The sequence below is a fragment of the Rhododendron vialii genome, chromosome 7a, assembly GCF_030253575.1.
Source record: "Rhododendron vialii isolate Sample 1 chromosome 7a, ASM3025357v1".
In the NCBI taxonomy this organism is placed as follows: domain Eukaryota; kingdom Viridiplantae; phylum Streptophyta; class Magnoliopsida; order Ericales; family Ericaceae; genus Rhododendron; species Rhododendron vialii.
The window spans coordinates 38,456,094-38,480,919 of record NC_080563.1 but is presented as its reverse complement, the minus strand read 5'-3'; the positions used below and the strand labels follow the sequence as shown (position 1 = coordinate 38,480,919).

Below are 24,826 nucleotides of genomic sequence, written 5' to 3'. Positions count from 1 at the left end.
GGGTATTTTTGTCCGAAACAGTTTTCGTAGGGACAGTTCTCATAGAAATAGTTCTCATAGAATTTTCTCATAGCAAATGGTATTTTTTTAACCTTTCATAATTTCATATTCAATATGGATCTTGTTTAGTAAATATCGTCGAGTAGGTTCCAAAAATATAATTTTTTAAAAAAATAAATATCTACAACAAAAGATATGACTTTTTGAAATTTAAACAATGTTTTAATGGTGCACCAGTGCTCATGGAGCATTGGATAATTTTTCTATACTAGATGCTCTCTAGTTCTGTGCACTGATGCGCGTGAAGGGGCAAAGTTGGAATAAAAAATACAAATAATTGTACATGACTAAATGAAGACCGAGCCTAAGTTTTTGGGCCGGCCTAAAAATTCCCCAAAAAGAAAAGGTAAAAGTGGGAATTCGTCAAATATTGTCCATTTGATTTTGAAATCGAAGAATAGTTGTGGGACGGCAAATAGTGTTAACTGGAACCAAAAAAATGAGGATAGGGGAATATTATAGTAACCTAAAGTATTTTACCTACCAATATTTGTTCTTCAATTTTTTTTTGAAAAGTTACTTTCTTTCAAAAAATACGAGAGTAAAAAGGAAATTTTATCTATTTAAAAATAAAATAGACAAATAAATTAGGACGGATAGAGTATGAAATTTGTTTGTATAGTAAAAAAACAATATTTTGCATTTTGTGGATTTATTTTGTTTGTGAAGATTGACTTTTTTTTGAACGGCTTGTGAAGATTGACTTTGTAGGCAATTGGCATTGTATTTTGAAGAAATTATGACTACCATTTGTCTCTCTATATAAAACTCTTACTCCGTTGAAAAGTAACAACAAAAAAAAAAAAGCGAAGTGTAGAAAGGAAGCAGAGTTAGAGAGAAAAACTCGGGGGTGGCCGGTTCCCCCACCCCCCCTTCCCCGCCCTCCTTCCTCCTTTTTCCTCTTTTTCCACCATCTACCTTCATTTTCTCCTCTCAATGAGGTGGTCGAGACTCTCTGGAGTTGAGACCTCCCACTTTCCCCTTCATTATTGAACTTAGGAGCCAGATCTAGGGTTCTAGGTCTGGTTTCTTAAAACTAGTTTAAGACAGCGTCTGCGGCGGCTTTTACCTTCAGTCTGCAGTGGGACAAGTTCGAGTTGGTGCGGCGAGTCATCCAGGAGGATCCGCTCTGTATTCATACATGGCCTCTCAACATCGGCCTCTACAACCCTTTTTCACGAGTGTGTTCGATGGATCTGGCTCCAACGTCGACTTTTCTTTTTTGGTTTTGTTGTGTTTATTTGTTGTTTCTGTATTTTCGGACCGGTAGTGTCCGCTTTTATTGTATTGTTTTCTTATATATAATATCAGTATTTCTAGCTGGTCAAAAAAAAAAAAGTCCAAATATCTCTTACCCTCTGTCCCTCTATTCTTAACACTTGTTTGGAAATTTGTGGAGAAGCCATGAGGGCGAAGTTATTTTAGTTTGGGTTGAGGGCCAATCGTTTCGTTTGGTTAACCATTTCAAGATTTGATCCATGTTTCAGTGTCCGTTTTCCTTTGTTTTGTTATCTATGTCCTCAAATATTGTTAATTTTCAAAATTGTTCATTTGTAGCGAAATTTTCCTAAGATTAATGAAATTCACACTTCAAACACACCAACCAAAAATTTCGCAAGAAAATATGTTTTACATGCAGAATAGTAGAAGTACTACCTGATGTACAAAATCTACAAAAGTGTCAAGCGACACCAACTCCTGACGAACAAAATTTAAAGAAAGGATGCAATTTTCAAAAGAGAAACAGCAACCCGCAATACCCACCAACCGTTTGACAAAATGCACCGACCAAAGGACAGTTGCCCCAACAACTACTTTGCGGGAACCGGGTTCTTGCTGTGCATTGGTTGCTGCTGCGTGTTCAAAACGGGTTCATCTCGATCCCAAAAGTCGGTCCAGACTACACACATGTCTATGTTGTAGAGCTCGCCGAGTGGAACATCCTTGCAACAACAAAAAAAACAATCGGACATCGATGACTCAGTAATCGGAATACATCATTCTCGAAAAAAATAGATGCCAAAAATTGTACTTCAAAATAACTTCCAAAACTTTTGCATAGGAACCTCTGAATATGTATTGATATTTGCAAAATTTTTTGTTAGAACTTTGCATTGAGTGAATTAAAGCAAGCATACGACTATACGAGCCCGGATGTATATTATTCACGCACACATGATGGTGACTAGGGGATTAGCAAAACTGTAGTGTTAAATAAAGCAAATCCGGGGATCCTATAGGTCGGCCTGCCCTATAGTGTTGTAGTGCGACCGATCCAGCAATCCATTTCAGCAATAGACGGCTCAGATTTTAATCCGAGCAAAAACTCTAGTGGGGTTCTTCAAGTTTGAGGCAATTCCATTCTACTTGTGGCGTTAAATTCACAAAAAGAAAAATCCAATTAAAAATTCAATGGGCCAAGTGACCCTACTCCAGTACTGAATGTACCTTCTTCAATCTCTACATGCTCTACATGGTGAACGGTTCGGATCAACTTTTCAAGCTCGGAATGAACCCATTTTTTTGGCATAAGAAAGGCACGCCATGCTCCAAACCACCTAAACCCAGAAGGCCCCAAGTCCCACTTTGTGATGCCCGGAACTCTCCTTTTCCACACTTTCTATTCCTCTGCTTTCCTCTGAGCCTTCAACTTACAAAACAGAAAAAAAACCAATGTCCATAAGGACCATAACTATAGAGATCTTTTTCAACGGTTGTGAAGAGGGTCTGAAGCATTCGGAACTCTCCTCTTGCTCGTGAAAAACGCGTCCGTCGAATCCCTCGGACGCTGCCGTTGTCTCGACTCTTGATGGTGTTTTTCTTGCCCTTCTTGTTGTGAGGTTCTGTTCATTCCAGCGCCGGCTGTGTTTTGCTTTCCACACCATGCTAACAATACAAGAATCAACACCACTAGCTTTTTCAGTTGCATTTTTTCTGTCTAGAGAGAGAGAGAAGAAGAAGAGGAGAGATAACGGGTTTGGATTTAGAGAGAGGGGAAAAAAACAGAGGAAGCCAGAAAAGTTGATGGCTTTATTAGAAAATGCAAGAGAAGTTTGGAATGTTAGGAATTTGTGGAAGTTTTGACACCTTTTTAAAGGGACACATGTGAATAAACAAACCGAAAAGCACAAAGACAACTGCTGCAAAGAAAAACACACATGAAACCATTCTTTTATAAACTCAGGATTCCGGGCCATATCACGAACACCTCGATTAATCTTGTGGGATCAATTCCATTGCCCACTAGCGGAAAAACACACATGAAAGTTGAAACCATAAAGGCTTTGTTCGGTTGCCAATTTAGTTTTAGTTTTAGTTTTGTTTCCAATCATTACCCTATATATTTCTTCAATCATTACCCTATATCTCTAATTATTAATTTCATTTCTCTCTCTATCTCTCTTCAATCATTATCCCTATTTCCAATCATTACCCTATTTCTCTCTCCACCCACTACCAAAACTAAACTAAACTAAACTACCAACCAAACACAACAGTACACTAAACTATTCAATCAATATGAATTCTTTCTAATAAGGAGGATAATAGCGTACATCAATAGTTGTTAGTCGTCACATTGCGACAATATATGATCGGTCTGGCCAATGGCTGAGCGAGAATTTGGATGTAGTAGAGTCAAGTTGTCCAAGAAAAGAAGTTAAATAGAATAATTTAGCCAAGAAATAAATAGACAGTCACCAAATTCTAGGGATTTAGGGGCTATTTTAGAGTTTTCTAGGGATCAAACATGCAAAAATAAGCTACGTGAAGGGCTATTAGAGCAATTTTGCACTCAATGGGGGTAAAAAAAAAGGAGGGACGCTGTTATTCGCAGCCTTTTATTTTCTCCCATAGCCCACTACATTTCGGTAAATGGTTGTTAAAAATCATACATAACATTTCGGTAAATAGCTGTTAAAAACAATATTATATTTTGGTAACTACATGTCGAAAATATGTTCAATTTTCGGTAAACAACTGCCGAACATACATTTTCGGTAAATAGCTGTTGAAAAAAATATTATATTTCGGTAATTAGATGCTGAAAATATATCTCAATTTCGATAACTAACTGTCGAGTATAATTGAAAATTTTTAACCCGCTATGGGAGAAAATAAAGAGCTGCAAATAGTAGCGCCCAAAAGAAGGGTTCAATTTTGCATCCATGGGTCTTGATGTTCCACTAAGCACAAAAGAACACGCCAAAATTATAGAGAACCCCACGAGACGTTTTCAGGATTTCTCATGCATGATTAGCATTGCCGCCAATGTGTGCAACAAAAAGTTTTCATAAGTAATTCGTTTTACAAAAAAATTCCGCACACAAGTTTTAAAACACAAATAACTCAACGCTTGTTGTCAAACGGTTTCGAACGCGACTGTATCCAAAATTATATTTATAGCATTGCTCGTTCGTTTATTGGGCTACACCACCGGACTTTTAGAGCAAAGGAGCATGCACTATCCTTTTGACCCCATCAGCTCACTGCAAAATTGAGTTCAGCCCCGTTCCACTAATTACTCAAATAAGTACGTACTTATTTATTAAATTAAAAGTGATGTATTATGAGAGAGTGACATATCACATAAAATGAGAAATAAATACTTTAAAAATAAAAATTTTAGCAGAACGGAGCCTTCGTACATGACAAACGGTTCGGCAATAGTTTTGGATTGTCGAAAAGAACAATATTGTAATACTCTGGAATTAGAATTGTTTAAGAAACGGTACACTTTGCAAAATGTAACCTTTTTACACTTTCCAAAATGTAACCTTTTTATCAAAAACACATAAGGGGTACAAGATGTAATTTTGGTGGTATTGAGTACACCCTAGCCCCAAGGGTTGGTCAGATCTTGATAAGTATGGTCCCACACAAAGTAATCAGTGTTTCATTCTTTAGGACTAGCCAGAAGAAAATAATTTTTTTTAAATTTTCTAGTATCGGCGTGAATAATTTGTTTTTATCGAACCGCGAAAAAAATTAATTAAAATACGCGTAAGTTGATCCAAATACACTTGAGGAGGAAAAAAGAAAGTATTGAGTACACCTGCAAACAAGGGACACATCTCACGATGGAACTTTTTTTCCCCGTTACTTTACAAATTCTTTATGCTTATGCTTCACGAGAACTTTGGCTTTTTCCATCTAGCTTTCAGTCCCTTAAAACAAGGGTCACTGACTCGGACCACATTCCAAGCCCAAATCCATCAAGGTTAATATGTATGTATGCAAATCTTGGCTCTTGCGCTTTTTTACTTTGTCTGGGTTGTGTTTTTTGTCTGCTTTCCATGCCAATTGGTCAATTTTGCTTTTTATAGCTACTTCTGCCGTGAGACCCACACCCACGACAAGAAAGAATGAAAAAAGGGGAAGAAAATCTGAGTAGAATGGTTGTTTTGAATCTTCAGTCATCAATGGGATATTGACTTTAGCATAGTTATTCCGGTTGATTAGTGGGTTTGCACCGCACACAATTGACTAATGTTTAATTCTTGGGGTAAAACCGCAAGAAAGTAATTCTTTGTAAATCTCCTAATTTCTTCGTGAATGGTCCACTTTTGATTGGACCGAGGAGAGATTAGTCGAGGTGTGGGCAAACTAGCTCGAACAGCTTAACCGTCGAACCTGTTGGGAGTCTGATCGTCTAGAGGTTCTCCCATGTGCGTGTAGACCCAATCCGTTGGGAAGTATCTTCGGAGTCCATCCCACATTGCCTGGACCCATTATACATTAGATAACTCATATCTACTTAAAAGACTTAAGTGTTACAAGTGATGAATCATCCAATTATATATGAAAATCTAACTCTTCCTTTATTCGATGTGAGTCTCAAATCTTCCAAACATGTTCCCAACCCATGTTCGGATGTTCCCAACAGGCAATAGGACCAAAACTGGAAACAGTAATGAGCAATCTTGGCCTACTGAAGTACGAATATTGAGTGGTCAAGTCTTGAGTAAAAGCATAAACTGATTACTTGAGAGTGCAGGGGTCCTTCCCAATGAACTGATGAAGGACGAACTCTTTTCTTTCCTTTTTGCGCCTCTTGTGGCCCCTGCATTTTTTGAACTACAGAGAAAATAAACAAGGGCATTTTTTGCTTGGCAGCCAAAGGCTAGCAGCGCCACCCAGAAGATCCAAGAGAACGTTGGAGAAAGAGGAGCCGTTTCACCAAACGAGGTCCAAAACGGCATTCTTGGGCACACATAGGCCTTGATTCCGGACCCGAAGATGCTGCTAAGCACCCCACACTCGAGGGCTCGAATCTTAATCCGACCAATGGACGATACAAATTTTTTTGCACTTAAAATAGATCCAAGCCGTCCGTGCCGAAATGAACGGCCAGATCGGCCGCTCGGCACCGCTGCCAAGCACCCTTGCTTGGCAGCAAATCCCAATCCCTTGATTCCTTGTATATGGGAGTACTAAAATTCAAGATTAAGAGAAAAGAAACCCATCCCCGAGGATGAAAAAACACATGAGAGTAAAAAATCTTCACCTCCCACCGCCGTGTAAGGGTGGTGAAAACCTCGGGTGGAGACCGAGGGGAGAGGAAAATAAATTAGAGAGGAGGTGTGAATTTTACATAGAAAGGGAGCTGCGTTTTTTGATAGAATACTTCAATTTTCTTGCCTTTCTTTTTTGGGGTAATTTCAATTGTCTTCCTTATTACATAGATATGCTGTGCAATTTTACATAGGTATCGTTCGTCTTTTCATATCCTGTGCAAAATTTTAAAGAAAAAAAAAGCCTCTTATTACCGCTACGACTGTTACACGCCAAAACCAAGAGATCGTGACCGCTACCGCTGGTTCAAACCATGCATATGATACCCCATTTACTGGTTGATACCCGGATTGTCAAACAAGCCCTTGTGAATGTTGTATGATCTCCACATCTCCCTCACTCTTGTTCCTTTGAAGCATTGTTCCGCCATCTAATTGGGTTCTATGCTTATTTCTTCTTACCCCTTTTCAACATTCTTCAACCTTACGCAGAATAACTAACAGAGTTTGAGCAAGAAAATTCCAACTTTTATTTTTGGAAGGTTTCTTATTCCAACTTAGAGGATTTCACGTGGAAAAGAAACTGTTTCCATACTGATGGAGTCGGGTACATGATGATGGGTTCCAGGGCAAGACAACCTAATAGGATAGACCAGGTGAACAAGCTAACCATCTGGGTATAAGAATTCCTACGAGGAAACTATTGTCCCTTCTTTGAAGCTGGATTAACCGATGGAACATGAGGCAATTTTCTGGTGTAAGATCATTCTCAAGCTTTATCCACATGCATAATCTTCTCTTCATCTTCTCAATATCTAACTCCAACTATGATTCTTTAACAACTTCGAAATAAGAAATTGGTATCTCCGGAGGAGAAAACAACTTGGACACGCATTTGAACTGTTCCAAATAAATAAGAAATTCGGATTAGATACCCATTTTACTGATAATTGTTGACAAGACAAAGGATTCAAAAGATTGAATAAAATGGAAACCTGACGTTGCTTGTATTTCTCTCTTACTGCCACCAAAGAACTTGCCCTTTTGCTTAATTGCAAATCATGTATACTAAGAATGCATTCCTTCAAGTCTGCCGGTTTGTATCCAGAAAAATGCTGCAGGGATGAAGTCTATAATAGCAGATAAAATTAGTATATGGCTACGCATACAAGGATGAGCAGATGCATCTGGATACAATAAGGGGTCACTGACCCCACTCGCATTGACAGGTTGCTGGAGCATTTTACATTTTTCAAGTGATTTTGCTATTTTAACCCCACTATAGTAATAAAATTCCCAAATTTCAAAATGTTGTCATTCTTCAACTATTAGTCCATAGTTTGCTTGTGTATCGATAAAGACATTTTTATAAAGAATATGTAGTTGCCATGCATCATTTTCCAAACAAATAGTCCCCGTACTTGTAAACCAAAACAATTAACAATAAACATGTACCTACTTATTAGCTCTAAAATAATTGTTATTAACAATTTTCAAATAGGGCATGCAGACAGCAGATTACATATGTTTCTAAACTTTTGACTTTACTACCTAAAAATCAAAATCTTGACTCATCTCTTCTGTACATAAGCTTAGAACTAAAACAAGTGAGTATGAAAATCAGGTTCTTACCCAAGGATGTAACTTCGATTGGATTGTGAATCTCGAAAGAAATATGACAGATGCAGCCACCAAAGATGGCAAGTATTTCACACAGCCATAGTCCAAGAAACTCAACTCTGATAGGTAATAGCACAAGAACTCCAACTTCAAGTTGGAAGTCTGCAGAATCATGAAAACATAAAATAAAATTAAAAAACATCGGATGCGTCAATTAAAAGCCCTCACGTTTGGCATTAGATAGTCATAGAGAGAAACAAGGTTAAGCTCACTTTGTAACTTTCTTGAGCAATTTTTATGAGTATTCTGCATATAAATCAACAAGGCAGCAATAGTCAATCACTAGAAGTGACAAACTTCATTTATACATGGAATATTAGAGCTTAGGTGTAGTGGTGTACCTGAGAAATGTCTTAATTGTGGCACTGCCGATTTCGAACTTTAGATACCCAAGTATATCAGCTTCCATTTTTACCACCTCTTTCTTTGTACATGGGTTGTTTGTTATGTTGCAGAAATCTTCCACTTTTGGAGGACTAATCTCCTCATACTTTCTGCTTATCACAATAGAACAAAGAAACAGAAGGATCAATTACTGAAATGGGATTATGTCTAAAGCAAAAACCAAACTTAAAACATGAGACCAAGATGCTTACGATGCAATGAGCATCGAAGAAACCCCTAGCAACTGAAGCTTCTGCCGGTTGAGAGCATTCACGGACAAAAACCTATCAATGTAAGATATGGATAGATAGAGAGTATCAGAGAGAAGCTTGAACTCCTCTGCAACTTTCACTAACCAATCCATCAAGATGCCTCTCATTGTAGGGGTAACATCTTTCTGAACCTTCTCAAAGTAATCGGATAAGGGTCTCCTCTTGGCTTCCATCTGAACAAAAAAACCCAATTGGCCAAAATCATGAAAACCATTACCAATACCTACCAAACCTCATTCACATGAACCGAATGCGGAACACCCCCATCTAACAAAACCAAACCAAACTCAGTCTTATGTTCCAATCAATTGAGGTAGGCTACATGAATCCTCTTTTCCCATTGAGCTTTGTCCAGGGCTTCCTGTTCACTTAGATTTAGTAAGCCCTAACTGTGAATATTGATAGTTGATACCAACCCATTCCTAAATGCTCAACGCTAGGAATACCCACCTCAACATGGAAAGATCAATGACTGCAAAAAAAAACCTCGAATTGAAGGCAAAACCCAAAATTACGTGGAAAGATCAATGAAAATGGAGACGTAATCAATGTTGAAACAAAACCCATTCCTTAATTGTAAAATAAAACTATGCCTACATCTAACGGAACGGAACGGAACGCAATAGCCCTAACCTATACCCATCATCTAATGGAACGGAAAGTACCTAATTTACTTACTTACAATGGATACAAATCAAATTGAACGCAAAACAAAATGAAGTTGAATAAAAGGCTCAACCTAATTGAACCAATTCTTGATTTTGACACCAACCCAGTCTTCAATCCACAAAACTAAACATTACCCATTTCCAATCAAACCATATTAACAAAGAATCAATAGAGACCCACTAACCTCCATATTATAAAGATACTCATACTTCTCAAACTCAAAAGGCTCACTCATTTGGGGATCTTCCAATTTCTTCGCCCCAACATTCGTACTAGTCACGTCCTTCCTCCCCTTCTTCTTCACATTTCTTTTCGGCTTCGGCTGCGGCTCGGAACCCAGATCCCTCGTCGCCGGAATATTCGACCGGTTCGGAATCTCACCCAACGCCACCCTCTTCATGGTGGCGGGATGGGGAAGCTCCGGCGCCGCCCTCTTCCTCCCTGAGCGCGTGACCCGCACGCTGTTTTCCTTGTCCGCCATTGTTGTTTTTTATTTTTTCTCACTCTAGGAAACTAGAGCAAGGGTTTGGAGGGAACGATGTGAGTGAGCTGTGAGGCTTTGTAGTGCGAAGACACAGAGAGAGAGATGTGTACGGCCATTTCTGTATTTTATTTTATTTTAGGATCCGTGTACGGCCATTTCTGTAGTTTGAAATTTGTTTGTGTTGCGCGCTCTAAGATTTGTTTGGGTTTTGATTTGGTGTTCGAATTTTGTACTCCTGTTTTCATCACAAGTCGTGTACTACTTTCTTTTCTTTTTTTATGAGAAAATGAACCGATATGATTTCTCCGCGATCCAAATCTGAATTGCAAGAAGCGCGTTTTGGACATTTATTTCGGCTTTCAATAGTTCAAATTCATTAAAGACTTTGGCCAATGAAATAACGTTTCGAACAACCAACAGAATAGACCAAATTTTCATTAAGCTACTTTTTGTAGCCCGAATCCATGTAGCGGAGAAGTTAAATTTAAAATAAAAGATGGGTACAATTGAACAGTTATTTAGTGTAATATTATGATTTGATGAGAAAGATAGAACTCTTTATTTATTTTAAAAATTAAATTAATTAAGAAGAGGTTACAAAATTAAAAGAATTTTCTTGAGTTTAAAATTAAGATAAATTGACTAGTTTCGTTTGTTAAAATGCAAAGTGTGAAAATTGACAAGAAACAAAAAGATTGGCTTATTAACAAATGGAGAGTAATTTTCGCACTTCTCTTTTTACTAACCAAACTCTCCTTTTTGTTTTTAGTGGGTGAAATTACCAAAATATTCAAAAACATTTTACAAAAATCATTTCACTTGGATAACAATTAAAAAAAAAAAAAAAACTATTACAAAGTTGAAAGGTGTTTTGGTCGCCTCACACTAAAAACAGAAAGGGGAGTGTGGTTAATAAGTAGCGGAGTGAGGAAATGATCACCCCCTCAACAATTTTGGTCGCCAATGTTATACGGTGTTATTGTCGTCCCCAATACACCAACGGCATCAATTTCATCCCCAATGTTCCAAAAGTTAGATTCCTTCCGTTTCCACTATAAAGGGAGGGGCATTTCAAGAACTCGGGACGTAATTCTTCAAGGATAAGAATAAAGTGGACATGTATTTTTGGGACATCTCAAAATGAAATATTGAATCAAAAAATGGGCGAGGCAGTTAATGCATTGTTATCAATATCACATAAATAATAGAACTAGTCCACCCACACAAACAAAAGTGTACAGATTGTGCACAGATTTTTTTGTAAAACTCACCATGGGTCCCACAAAAATGATTTGAGCCGTTCATTAAATGTAAAACACTTTTTCAAGAGTCCTTATGAAAAATTAGCTAAATCCTATACGTACAAATTCTCAACCCAATTATCTAACTTTTCAATGAGATTTCTAGAAAATGAAAAGTTAAATAATTAAATCGAGCACCTATAACTATCGTATTAAGCTGATTTTTCTTAGAGACCATTGAAAAAGTGTTTTCATTCAATGAACAACTCGGATCGATTGTGTGGAATCTGTGGTGGACCTCACAAAAAAAAAATTGTGCACAATCTATGCATCTAATATCTATGTGGACAGACTTTCTGTAAATAATACATTCATAACAAAGAGTTTGAGCAAGAAAATTCCAACTTTTATTTTTGAAGGTTTCTTATTCATACTTAGAGGATTTCACTTGGAAAAGAAAATGTTTCCATGCTGATGGAGTCGGGTACATGATGATGGGTTCCGGGGCAAGAGATATTGTAGCACTTACTAATGGAGTCGGGTCCACAATTAGTATTACGCAGAAGAAATCAATTATAGACAATAATATTACAAGTGGAATCCTGGAACTAGTACTAGATATCAAGAAATAGAATTTGGGCAATAAAAACTACTGTAAGTGCCCCTAAAGAACTACTCCATACAAATTCTAAGAAAAAAGATAGCAGAGCTCAATACAAACGACCAGGTAACCATTAACTAGGTAGGATATTTATGTTGAATCATGATTGCACTCAAGATCAGTTCCATTCTACCACCGGATGATGACTGCCGGTTCAAAAGCGTAAATTGAAACGCAAAATACCGAAAGGGCATACTTCAAAATTCTTCTACTAGCTATGTACATCAACATAATCCGTACTTACTAGCCTAATGTAACACACAAAACTTGCCATGGAGAAATATGGCTTCCAGCACATTTTGATCACAACAAAACTCAAAACAACCTAATAGGATAGACCAGGTGAACAAGCTAACCTTCTGGTATAAGAATTCCTACGAGGAAACTATTTTCCCTTCTTTGAAGCTGGATTTACCGATGGAACATGAGGCAATTTTCTGCTGTAAGATCATTCTCAAGCTTTATCCACATGCATAATCTTCTCTTCATCTTCTCAATATCTAACTCCAACTATGATTCTTTAACATCTTCGAAATAAGAATTTGGTATCTCCGGAGGAGAAGACAATTTGGACACACATTTGAACTGTTCCAAATAAATAAGGAATTCGGATTAGATGCCCATTTTACTGATAATTGTTTACAAGACAAAGGATTCAAAAGATTGAATAAAATGGAAACCTGATGTTGCTTGTATTTCTCTCTTACTGCCACCAAAGAACTTGCCCTTTTGCTTAATTGCAAATCATGTATACTAAGAATGCATTCCTTCAAGTCTGCCGGTTTGTATCCAGAAAAATGCTGCAGGGATGAAGTCTATAAAAGCATATAAAATTAGTATATGGCTACGCATACAAGGATGAGCAGATGCATCTGGATACAATAAGGGTTCAACTGACCCCACTCGCATTGACAGGTTGCTGGAGCATTTTACATTTTTCAAGCGATTTTTCTATTTTAACCCCACTACAGTAATAAATTCCCAAATTTCAAAATGTTGTCATTCTTCAACTATTAGTCCATAGTTTGCTTGTGTATCGATAAAGACAAACCAAATCAACTAACAATAAACATGTACCTACTTATTGTTTCTAAAATAATTGTTATTCACAATTATCAAATAGGGCATGCAGACAGCAGATTACATATGTTTCTAAACTTTTGACTTTACTACTTAAAAATCAAAATCTTGACCCATCTCTTCTGTACATAAGCTTAGAACTAAAACAAGTGAGTATGAAAATCAGGTTCTTACCCAAGGATGTAACTTTGATTGGATTGTGAATCTCGAAAGAAATATGACGGATGCAGCCACCAAAGATGGTAAGTATTTCACACAGCCATAGTCCAACAAACTCAACTCTGATAGGTAATAGCACAAGAACTCCAACTTCAAGTTGGGAGTCTGCAGAATCATGAAAACATAAAATAAAATTAAAAAACATCGGATGCGTCAATTAAAAGCCCTCACGTTTGGCATTAGATAGTCAAAGAGAGAAACAAGGTTAAGCTCACTTTGTAACTTTCTTGAGCAATTTTTATGAGTATTCTGCATATAAATCAACAAGGCAGCAATAGTCAATCACTAGAAGTGACAAACTTCATTTATACATGGAATATTAGAGCTTAGGTGTAGTGGTGTACCTGAGAAATGTCTTAATTGTGGCACTGCCGATTTCGAACTTTAGATACCCAAGTATATCAGCTTCCATTTTTACCACCTCTTTCTTTGTATATGTGTTGTTTGTTATGTAGCAGAAATCTCCCACTTTTGGAGGACTAATCTCCTCATACTTTCTGCTTATCACAATACAACAAAGAAACAGAAGGATCAAATGATCAATTACTGAAACGGGATTATGTTCAAAAGCAAAAACCAAACTTGAAACAAGAGACCAAGATGCTTACGATGCAATGAGCATCGAAGAAACCCCTAGCAACTGAAGCTTCTGCCGGTCGAGAGAATTCACGGACAAAAATCTATCAATGTAAGATATGGATAGATAGAGAGTATCAGAGAGAAGCTTGTACTCCTCTGCAACTTCCACTAACCAATCCACCAAAATCCCTCTCATTGTAGGGGTAACATCTTTCTGGACCTTCACAAAGTAATCTGGTAATGGTCTCCTCTTGACCTCCATCTGAACAAAAAAACCAACAGGCCAAAAACATGAAAACCAATACCAATACCTACCAAACCTCATTCATATGAAAGCCAGACTTTTTGGTGTTCAAAAGCAACGCATTACTCAGCTCTCAAAATTAAGAATACCCATTTCAAACAGAACTGAAAGCGAAACACCCCCATCTAACAAAACCAAACCAAACTGAGTCTTGTATTCCAATCAATTGGGGTAGACTACATGAATCCTCATTTTCCATTGAGCTTTGTCCAGGGCTTCCTGTTCACTTAGATTTAGTAAGCCCAAACTGTGAATATTGATAGTTGATGCCAAACCATTCCTAAATGCTCAACGCTAATACCCAACTCAACATGGAAAGATCAATGACTGCAAAAAAAACCCTCGAATTGAAGGCAAAACCCAAAATTACGTGGAAAGATCAATGAAAATGGAGACGTAATCAATGTTGAAACAAAACCCATTCCTTAATTGTAATAAAACTATGCCTATATCTAATGGAACGGAACGGAACGCAATAGCCCTAACCTGTACCGTCATCAAATGGAACGGAAAGTACCTAATTTACTTAGTTACAACGGATACATATCAAATTGAACGCAAAACAAATGAAGTTGAATAAAAGGCTCAACCTAACTGAACCAATTCTTGATTTTGACACCAACCCAGTCTTCAATCCACAAAACTAAGCATTACCCATTTCCATTCAAACCAGATTAACAAAGAATCAATAGAGACCCACTAACCTCCATATTATGAAGATACTCATACATCTCAGACTCAAAAGGCTCACTCATTTGGGGATCTTCCAATTTCTTCGCCTCAACATTCGTACTAGTCACCTCCTTCCTCCCCTTCTTCTTCACATTTCTTTTCGGCTTCGGCTGCGGCTCGGAACCCAGATCCCTCGTCGCCGGAATATTCGACCTGTTCGGAATCTCACCCAACGCCACCCTCTTCATGGTGGCGGGATGGGGAGGCTCCGGCGCCGCCCTCTTCCTCCCTGAGCGCGTGACCCGCACGCTGTTTTCCTTGTCGGCCATTGTTGTTTTTTTCTTTTTTCTCACTCTAGGAAACTAGAGCAAGGGTTTGGAGGGAACGATGTAGTGAGCTGTGAGGCTTTGTAGTGCGAAGGGAGAGAGAGAGAGAGAGAGATATGTGTACCGCCACTTCTGCAGTTTGAAATTTTTTTGTGTTGCGCGCTTTAAGATTTGTTTGGGTTTTCGATTTGGTGTTGTGGTTTTTGAAGTTTTGGGTTTTTGGAGGGGAAATATGATTTTTGATTTGGTGTTCGAGTAATCCTGTTTTCATCACAAGTCGTGTACTACTTTCTTTTCTTTTTTTACTCCTTATAAGAAAATGAACCGATATGACTTCTCCACGATCCAAATCTGAATTGCAAGGGACGCGTTTTGGACATTTAGCTCGACTTTCAATAGTTCAAATTCACTAAGGACTTTGGCTGATGAAATAGCACTTTCAAACAACCAACAAAATAGACCAAATTTTCATTAAGCTATTTTTTGTAATCCGAATCTATGTCACATAGAAGTTAAATTTAAAATGAAAGATGGGTACAACTTAAAAGTTATTTAGTGCAATATTAAGATTTGATGAGAAAGATAAAACTCTTCAATTTATTTTAAAAAATTAAATTAATTAAGAAGAGGTTACAAAATTAAAAGAATTTTCTTGAGTTTAAAATTAAGATAAATTGACTAGTTTCGTTTGTTAAAACGCAAAGTGTGAAAATTGACAAGAAACAAAAAGATTGGCTTATTAACAAATAGAGAGTGATTTTCGCACTCCTCTTTTTTAACCAAACTCTTCTTTTTGTTTTTAGTGGGTGAAATTACTAAAATATCCTTAAACATTTTACAAAAATCAATTCACTTGGATAACAATAAAAAAGAACTATTACAAAGTTGAAAGGTGTTTTGGTAACTTCACACTAAAAACAAAAAGGGGAGTGTGGTTATTAAGTAGCCGAGTGCGGAAATGATCACCCCCTCAACAAATTTGTTCGCCAATGTTATATGGTGTTATTGTCGTCCCCAATATGCCAATGGCATCAATTTCATCCCCAATGTTCCAAAAGTCAAATCCTTCCATTTCCACCATAAAGGGAGGGGCATTTTAGGAACTCTCGACATAATTTTTCAAGGATAAGAATAAAGTGGACATGTATTTTGGGATCCAGGACTATGCTGTGAAATTGCAGAAATTTGGGCAGCCAAACGGAGCCTTTGTTGGCTGAAACATTAGGACCAGCACACCCATAAAACGACGTCGTTTTGCTGTGCAGCCGCGTGCTGGTCCTAATGTTTTAGCCAACAAGGGCTCTGTTTGGCTGCTCAAATTTCTGCAATTTCGCATTATACCCACAAAACAGAATGACAGTGTTTTTTTTTATTATCAAAGAATGACAGTGTTCAGTAGAGAAAAATGCAAACATCTTTCCCTAATCCCTCATCGACTCAAACCAAAACCATCGACTCTTGCTGCTCTTGTCAATGACTACATTCAAATGACTTTTAGAGAGAATATTCATTGTCCATCTATACGACAAGCTCTTTTACTTTTTTGACTTTGTTGAGTGAATCCAACATGTAGAACAGAGAGATCCCAAAGTAGGAGAATTTGGAGGCTTGCATGTCATTTAATTTTAATCTTTGCGAAGTTGTGGGAACTAGGGGTGTGCAAAAAAATCGAAGCCCGACGGACCCGATCCGATCCGAGGGGTTTCGGGCGGGTCCGAACATATGGTTCGGTCAGGTACGGGTGTACATTTTTTCAAAAAAATCAGTTTTCGGGTCGGGGCTCGGGGGTGCTGTTTTTTTCTTACCCGACCCGACCCGAACAACCCGACCAAAAAAGGAACAAATTAATATAGTTTTACCTCGGATTTGGTCGGACATGCCCGACCCGATCCGACCCGACCAAAAAAATCGGTCACACGGACGGGTACCCCCTCCTTCGGTTCGGGTTCGGGTTCGAAAAAAGTGTTAACAACCCCTAGTGGGAACAGGGGAGCCTGCTAGTTTTGTCTCTTAACAATCAATTTCCAGTGTTGGATGCTCATGTCATCATCCAAATACTCTGTTTTGATTTGTGCCCATTGGAATACATTTGGTATACAGAGAAGATTGGGACAAATTCCAGACGCTACATTTGAAATTGTTTGGGTTTGATTTGTTGCCTAGTGCATTTTGCAATTTGGAATACTCTGTTTTTGTGGGTATAATGTGAAATTGCAAAAATTTGGGCAGCAAAACGACGTCATTTTGCTGTTCAACATGCTGTGCAACACGGGCTGCACAGCATAGTCTCCGGATCCGTATTTTTGGGACATCCCAAAATGAAATGTTGAACTAAAAAAATGGGCGAGGCAGTACATGCATGGTTATCAGTATCACATAAAATAATACATTCATAACTAGGAATAAATTCATTTTAATTTCATCAACCCAAACTCAAATCGTGACTCCGCACACACAACAACAGTTATAACATTTGGAATTAAGCTCGATCACAATATGTATTTCATGTAAATTCCATGCAAAGTTTTACAAACACAGTGATATCAATGTGTGTCCTTAAGACTTATAAGGAAGGTGAAAAAACAACGGCTTCGAAGTGTTTCGGGAGATTTGAAAATTAAACAAGCACAAAAAAAAAAAAAAACTAGTTAAATACGCAAGTATGGAATGGAAACTCCTTCAAATCCGATCTTGATTCAAAGGCATCAATTGAGACAAAAATGGTTCTAAATGCGCTCGTTCTCTGGGCTCTGCATCTGGATATGGCCCATTTCCTGCAAACCGAAATACATATTTTAATGAGTCTCATTTGCTTCACATGTGAAATCACCTGAGGAATCATCATAGATCATTGATTACATGAGAGAATCTTGAAAGTGGTCGGTCCATTCACTCTAATCTTTCAAGTGATTAAAGATGTTTAAGCTCGATCAACTTGTAATACTGACCTCACAAGATATGATATACCAATCAACTTGGTATATCATTTTCCTTATAATTTTTATTTTTTGCAGTACCTTTTCATTTCATTTTCCATTTTTCCTTATAAATAGTTAGGAAAGGACGAAAATGGGCAAAAGAATTAAAGAACCTGTGGGGTAAAATTGAATCCAAGGTGAGAGATTGACATCAGGATTGAAGTGCCCGAACTGGGCCGGGTTGTCATCATCATCCATGCCACTGCTTGGGCTTGTCTCATCGTCTAGCTGGATATTTGGGCCTTGGAGGCCCAAGGTTGAAGATTGTTGTAATCCCATGTTGTTGTCCATGCCATTGGAATTTTCTCTAGAAAAAAAAAAAAAAAAACCACCAAAAAACAAGAAGGAAAATTATTTTATCCTATTTTTGTTCTTTCGAAAGTTTTTGTTAGGTTTGTGTCATATTATTTTTTTTTTTACTTTTTCCGATTCTTCCTGATGAGAGAAAAGTAAAAATACAAAAATTATGACATTTTTAAAACAAAAAATTAACTCAAGATGGAAATCATTTAAAACAACCAAAACTTTTTTATTATTTTTTGTGATCTTTTCTATTCCTTCCGTCCTTTTTTAAATGTTCCGCTTCGTAACTCCAACTTATTAAGAAAACATCATCATTACACTTTTCATATCAACTTTTACCTCCACTTTCCCTATTTACCATTTATGGAGACATCACCGTTACATTTTTATTTACTAACTTTTCAAAATGAAATCTACTTTTATGGGCAAAATGGAAAATGTACCAACTTTTACCCCCTAACTTTACAAAATTGACACTTATTAAGGGACAGCCCAAAATGGAATACTGGACTTTAAAAAGGCGGGGACGGAGGGAGTATTTTTCTGTATCAAATTTGGATAACGTTTTTTACTCTTCAAACTCGAGCTAAAAAAAGTTTCTTAACACCGAAAACAAGCAACATGAATGAAAGAAATAAGTGAAGACAGTTCAAATTAAGTTTGAACTTTCTTTTTTTTGTTTTGATAAGTAAGTTTGAACTTTCTTCACTAAACCTAAATACAAACCATGTTCCTAATTACTCAGTATGCATGTACCTGATGGGAAGAAGGCCATTTGAATCCAAAAACTTCATGATCTGGATTTGTGGGTCTTTATGTGGCAGCTGCCAATCCATGATATGATTTGGATTTCTTGTAACAAACCCATTTAAATGCACAGTAGTACTCTCCGATGGGAGCTCATGCATCTACCAACAATAAACCAAGAAATTAATAATCAATTATCATCTTCATCTCTTGCATGTTGAGCATTAGCGCACTACAGGCTCCCTTAGTTTAGTCGTCGTTGTTACCGATTTCTCATCTACATCGTGTCTATATATTTCTCATCTACGTACATTCGAGTTGAAGACGATGATAATTCGTGTATCAATTCTCCTAGAGAAAAAGGGAATGTTAATACAGACCTGTGAAGTCGTTTCTGGGTTGTGATAGTCGAAATTTTCCTCCAAAACTTGCTGTTGAATTGAGAGACTTTCATTAGTACAACTCCTACAATATAATTAAGTATATACAAAGGGAATGCAATCTAAGCAGCAAAAGGATATGTAAGAGTTGGATATCCTACATACTCTGCGTATACAGACTCGTTTTAACGTCTCCTCAAGGATTTGCTCCCGATACTGGGCCTCACACAAAGTGGTAATTTCACAAGGATCGCCTTCGAAAATCCTACAATATATAGATAAAAGAGTTGGATGTGGATCCTACATAATGCTTGCAATTCCCAAGTTCTTCTAATGTCATTCAAATATATATATATATATATATATATATATAAAATATAGTAGCGTCATACAAAAAGAAATTTAATTTCTGCATAGAACATTTCGACATTTCGTTCTTTCCGAATAAAAATTTAGGTTAAAAATATCACTATCACACCATCCTGGTACCCCTCCGAATAAAACTTTTGTTTGTACATCAGTACATGCATGAAACTTAGGGCTATAAGGGAGCTATAAGGGAGGCTCAGCTCGTTAAGGGAGGTTCTGCTCGATTAAAAAGACTCGTTTAGTAAATGACTAAGTTCGGTTCGTTAAGACTCCAGCCGAACTCGAGCTCAAGTTTTTTGGCTCGTTTTATAGCCCTACCAGCATCGTAGTAGGTTTTCATGATATAGTAGTCGGTACCTTAACCGCCTGTCCAGACCCTCCAACTGAGACTTCATTCTCAGAATTTCTTGTTGACGTTCCTGTAATTAATCCATGTAAATTAATCATATCCAATCAAATAATAACTGATAAATCAAAAATAAAAACATAACCTAAAACAGTTTATTTAATTCCTTCATAAAATTGAAGTCTTGCAAAGCTAGGGATATTAAAGTCCGATACCTCAACTTGGGAATCAGCACTCACTGGGCTGCTTCATATGTATGACAGGAAACAAAATAATTTAACCAAGTTAAAATTAAACAAATTAAGGAGAACGATGTGCGATAACAATAATAATAATAGTAAAGGAGAAGTGTTACTACAATACACACCCCTATAATGTTCGGGTTCGATATGTAAGCCCTTAGATCGTTTTGTATTATATGTATGCAAATTTATGATATTTGTATAAATTCATCGCATTAAGACAAAAATTCGGAAAACATAAATGTCATGAAATCAAGATTGATGTAATGAATTTAATGAATGAATGTAGTGCAAATGCTGCAATCCATAGGTGATGAATACAGAGTTTGTGTCATGATTTTATGTTTATGCAATTTAAGTAGGGCTGCAAACAAGCCGAGCCGAGCCGAGCCGAGCTTTATAATGTTCAAGCTTGTTTATTAAGCTTTTAACGAACACGAGCTCGAGCTCAGTGAAAACTTAACTAGTCGAGCTCGAGCCGAGCGGGCCTTGGCTTGACTCGAGCTCGAGCTTGTTCACGAGCCTCAACGGACCAACGAAAAATGTATATATATCCTCGTATAGACCTAATACAACCAAAAATATTTTGATTGTAAAAGTATATATCTTTCATTTTCCTATGTAGCGGGGGTGTATTGGTATGCGTGTGCTCTCGCCTTCCTTGGTTAATTGGAAAGTGAAAACGGAAAAAACAAACTATGAAATAACAATAAAAATTCTAAACTTAAGTATATATACTCCAACTCGCGAGCCGACTCGAGCCGAGCTTTCCTAGCTCGAGCTGTAAACGAGCTGAAAAAATCGGCTCGAGCTCGTTTGTTCAACTTTCAAGCCGAGCTTGAACGAGCCACTACCAAGCCGAGTTGCGAGCCGCTCACGCGCGGCTCGATTTGTTTGCAGTCCTAAATTTAAGAGACGATCCATAATGTTTAGGGGAGGAGGGGGAGGGGGGACTTCAACCTTACAACCCATGCACGAGGACAAAAAGTCGTGTCAACTGTACTGGCGCCCCACTTGCATAATTAATAATAGTATGAAAAAAACTTCTTTACAGAGCTTTCCATAAAGAAAATTTACGGGGCTCAATCTCGGCCGTTCAAAAGTGTATTGGATGGTCCGGATTGAAACAATTTACTATCGTTAATAGATTATCTATTAGCGATAATAGATTATTTTTAATCCGGACCATCCAAAACACTTTTGGACGGTGGAAATTGAGCACCTCCATAAAAAGCCGCTTTCTGTTAATAACTATCTCTCAATTAATATACTTGAGACAAGCTATTTTGTTCTCTCTCTCTCTCTCTTTCATATTTTGAGGTTGAATCCAAACCTTGGTACTTGGTAGCTTCTATCTGTTTCACCTTTCAGCTTGGCCAGTGCTCTATGCAAATACTGCAACAATCGATCAAACTTATGGATTAAATACATAGCAGTATAAAGATATTGAAGATAACAATTGATGGTACAATCATATCAGCCGAGACATATCACTGATGGCAACACCAGGACCCCGTTCATTTTGGAATTAGATTTGTAGGTAATAAGTATAGAAAGAAATAGAATAATGATTGAAAATAGGAGTAATGATTGAAGAGATATAGAATAATGATTAAAATCTAAAATCTCAAAATGAATGAGGGCAGGTCCAAAAATACGAGAGCCACAAGTGACGAATCAACCAATATTTACAACCTTAGATGACGAAGCTGACTCAATAGCTCGGTTTAGGGAGAGCTTACCTCTTGATTATGCAGCCTTTTGCCATTGATGTCCATATCAGAGAGAGAGAGAGAGAGAGAGAGAGAGAGAGAGAGAGAGAGAGAGAGAGAGAGAGAGAGAGAGAGAGAGAGAGAGAGAGAGAGACATAAGAGTAAGTACTGTACAAAAATAGAGTGCATATTGTTATATTTGTATATAAATACACACGTAAAAGCGTAATATAGAGAACAATTTTGTTTATTCTCGATAAGGGGCCTGAGGGTATGTTGATTGCGTCTCATTTCCATGATCGAAACAGATAATTTTGTCAAGATTAATTTGTAAGGAGACTATGCAAAAATTCTTCTTAATCAGATATCGGTGTATCTAGGAGTTCATCTTTTTTCATCAAAATTCTCAACTTAAAAAATTAAACTTTTATATCAACCGCTTACGATATCCCATTGAACTCAATTTTTGCATGGCTTTCTAACAAATGAAGTTGGATACATTCAACGATTTCGATCATCGAATTGTAACTCAAAATGAGCATAACTTCGCAAGGGCGAACAAAATTATTCTTGAGAAAAATAAGGCAAAAGATCAATATATATTATTTTATTAATCGACAAAAGTAATATTTTATTCGAGAAAACCTGTGAAAAGATCTAAATACTTACCGTCCTCGCTCGTGCTCAGGAAGATTCACATACCGTGCCATAATCTCTTCAATGCTTCCTCAGACACAATTCACATAAAAAAAAACATACATAAATAAGATCATTTCACTTGCCCTGCTTAGATCCCTTAATTTAAATGAACTAGAATACGAAAGATTAAAAAAAGATATGGAGGAGAAAATGGACATAGGAAAATGAGTCCATATCCTCCGTGCCTGAAAATTCCTATGCCTTTGTGCAAAGAAATTTTTCGGCCGTTCGATCTCAGGTCTTGAAAAAAAAAAAACCACCCACACAATTTAACAATCGAAAACCTCTCGGCACATAGGAACAGAGATTTTCGGCACAGAGGACCTGGCGCCTCGAAAAATATATAGCTAATTAGTGCATGTGAATTAAAATAAAATGAGACCTTCGATTGCCCGAGAAGAGGCTGAGTCTTCCGGAAGGGGAGAACATGATGAGAGCAACATCAACATCGCACAGAACAGAGAGTTCATAAGCTTTCTTGATTAGCCCATTTCTCCTTTTCGAGAATGTCACTTGTCTGTTTGTTGTGTTCTCTATCTTCTTGATCTGCAGCTTCACTCTCCCCATCTCTCTCTCTCTCTCTCTCTCTCTCTCTCTCTCTCTCTCTGTGTTTCTTCAAATGGGTATGGGTATAATTTTCTATGCTAACAAACCCAGATAGGGTTTGGTCTGGTGATGAAATTTGTGAAGATTTTTTTGGGAACGCGGAGAAAATGGTGCAGTACGTAATTGAAGAAATGGTCTCTGGTCAATGTTGGGAAAAGAAGTTGAGAAAGTGATGATGAGAGGGGAGCGGAAAAGGAGGGAGGGAAGGAGCTAGGGTTAAACAATGAGTTTTGTCATTGTCAGGCTTCTACTCAGAAGATGACGCCAGAGAGAAAGAGAGAGAGAGAGAGAGAGAGAGAGAGAGAGAGGCGGTGTGTTGGCTGGCTAACGTAACGTGCAGGGTGGTGATCTTTGGAAAGGATCCGTTTTCCTATCGCTGCTAATCCTACATAAACCGACCATTGCCACCGATGGCCACGTGTGGCCCATTCCGGACCCTCGCATAGATGATCCGTGTGAGGTCCTAGCCGTTCGATAGTTTTAAAATTAAAAACGAGTACGCCCATGAAAAATCAGCTTCATTTGATATGTATAGGTGCTCAATTCAATCTTCTCATTTCTGAAAAATCGAAAAAATTCGATAGATTGGATGAAAAATGGAAAGATTGGATTGAGCATGTAAACATATCGGATGGAGCTGATTTTTAGCGTGCCTACTAGATTTTTTATTTTAAAATTGTTGAACGGCTCAGATCATCTGTGCAAGACCTATAGTGGGCCCCACATGTGATCGGTACGCATGGTCTACACGTGTGGTTGGTTTCTGTAGCAGCTTCCTTTTCCTAGGGAAAGAAAAGGCTCCTCTTCGATTTTAAAGAAAACAGGACTTTTGTTTGCTACATCCCGAATATATTTTGATGATGATCCAATCAATTCATCTTGTAGTGTTTATTGAAAAAATATTTCGTGTTAAAAATCATGTTGATCGGCATATATCCGATTATAAGATGGCTATACAACACATAAATTTTAATTTTAAAAATATAGACTATCGGACTTTATTTGAAATGAATATGTTCCATTCAATTGTTGAACAATTTTCAATAATTTTGATTTTTAGCTAGCGTGAAAGAATTTTGTTGATGAGATCTATAACATGAACAATACTGTTGATCGCCTTAATAGTTCCGAAGCGATACCCAAGAAACCAAAGCTAACTAGTCTAGCTTTTTGCAATGATACGCATAATAAAATTAATTGTAATGTATTTAAACAGTCGAAACTCTCCTTGTTTAAGCACTTTTTAAACATATTATCTATCTAGGGCTAGTTTCGGGACTTGTCTTTCTCTTTGGCAATTT

The 24,826-nt window shown here is 37.4% G+C and overlaps 3 protein-coding genes across 7 annotated transcripts; all 3 read right to left on the bottom strand.

Annotated features, from left to right (window-relative positions):
- Positions 1-7,078: 7,078 nt before the first annotated feature.
- LOC131332289 (G2/mitotic-specific cyclin C13-1-like) lies at positions 7,079-15,325 on the bottom strand. 5 transcript variants are annotated; one of them, XM_058366434.1, is made up of 7 exons: positions 14,850-15,325; positions 8,849-9,081; positions 8,594-8,746; positions 8,465-8,498; positions 8,205-8,354; positions 7,568-7,687; positions 7,079-7,472 (listed from the first exon to the last, which is right to left on the bottom strand). In XM_058366434.1, exons 1-7 carry the CDS (start codon positions 15,144-15,146, stop codon positions 7,398-7,400), a joined length of 1,062 nt encoding a protein of 353 aa, XP_058222417.1. In that variant the 5' UTR covers positions 15,147-15,325; the 3' UTR covers positions 7,079-7,397. The 5 variants fall into 5 exon arrangements, with proteins under 5 accessions (XP_058222417.1, XP_058222415.1, XP_058222414.1 ...); XM_058366432.1 differs by having other exon boundaries at positions 7,568-7,702; positions 14,850-15,322; XM_058366431.1 differs by lacking the exon at positions 14,850-15,325 and adding an exon at positions 9,762-10,158 and having other exon boundaries at positions 7,568-7,702.
- Positions 15,326-17,640: 2,315 nt separating this feature from the next.
- LOC131333446 (uncharacterized) lies at positions 17,641-19,328 on the bottom strand. Its single transcript, XM_058367975.1, has 3 exons — positions 19,181-19,328; positions 18,235-18,428; positions 17,641-17,917 (listed from the first exon to the last, which is right to left on the bottom strand). Exons 1-3 carry the CDS (start codon positions 19,258-19,260, stop codon positions 17,823-17,825), a joined length of 369 nt encoding a protein of 122 aa, XP_058223958.1. The 5' UTR covers positions 19,261-19,328; the 3' UTR covers positions 17,641-17,822.
- A 142-nt stretch (positions 19,329-19,470) lies between these two features.
- LOC131332993 (agamous-like MADS-box protein AGL104) lies at positions 19,471-23,883 on the bottom strand. Its single transcript, XM_058367295.1, has 8 exons — positions 23,302-23,883; positions 22,890-22,943; positions 22,251-22,266; positions 21,842-21,903; positions 20,482-20,509; positions 20,278-20,339; positions 19,717-19,816; positions 19,471-19,602 (listed from the first exon to the last, which is right to left on the bottom strand). The coding sequence occupies exons 1-8, from the start codon at positions 23,484-23,486 to the stop codon at positions 19,471-19,473; spliced, it is 639 nt and encodes a 212-aa protein (XP_058223278.1). The 5' UTR covers positions 23,487-23,883.
- Between the last annotated feature and the right edge of the window lie 943 nt (positions 23,884-24,826).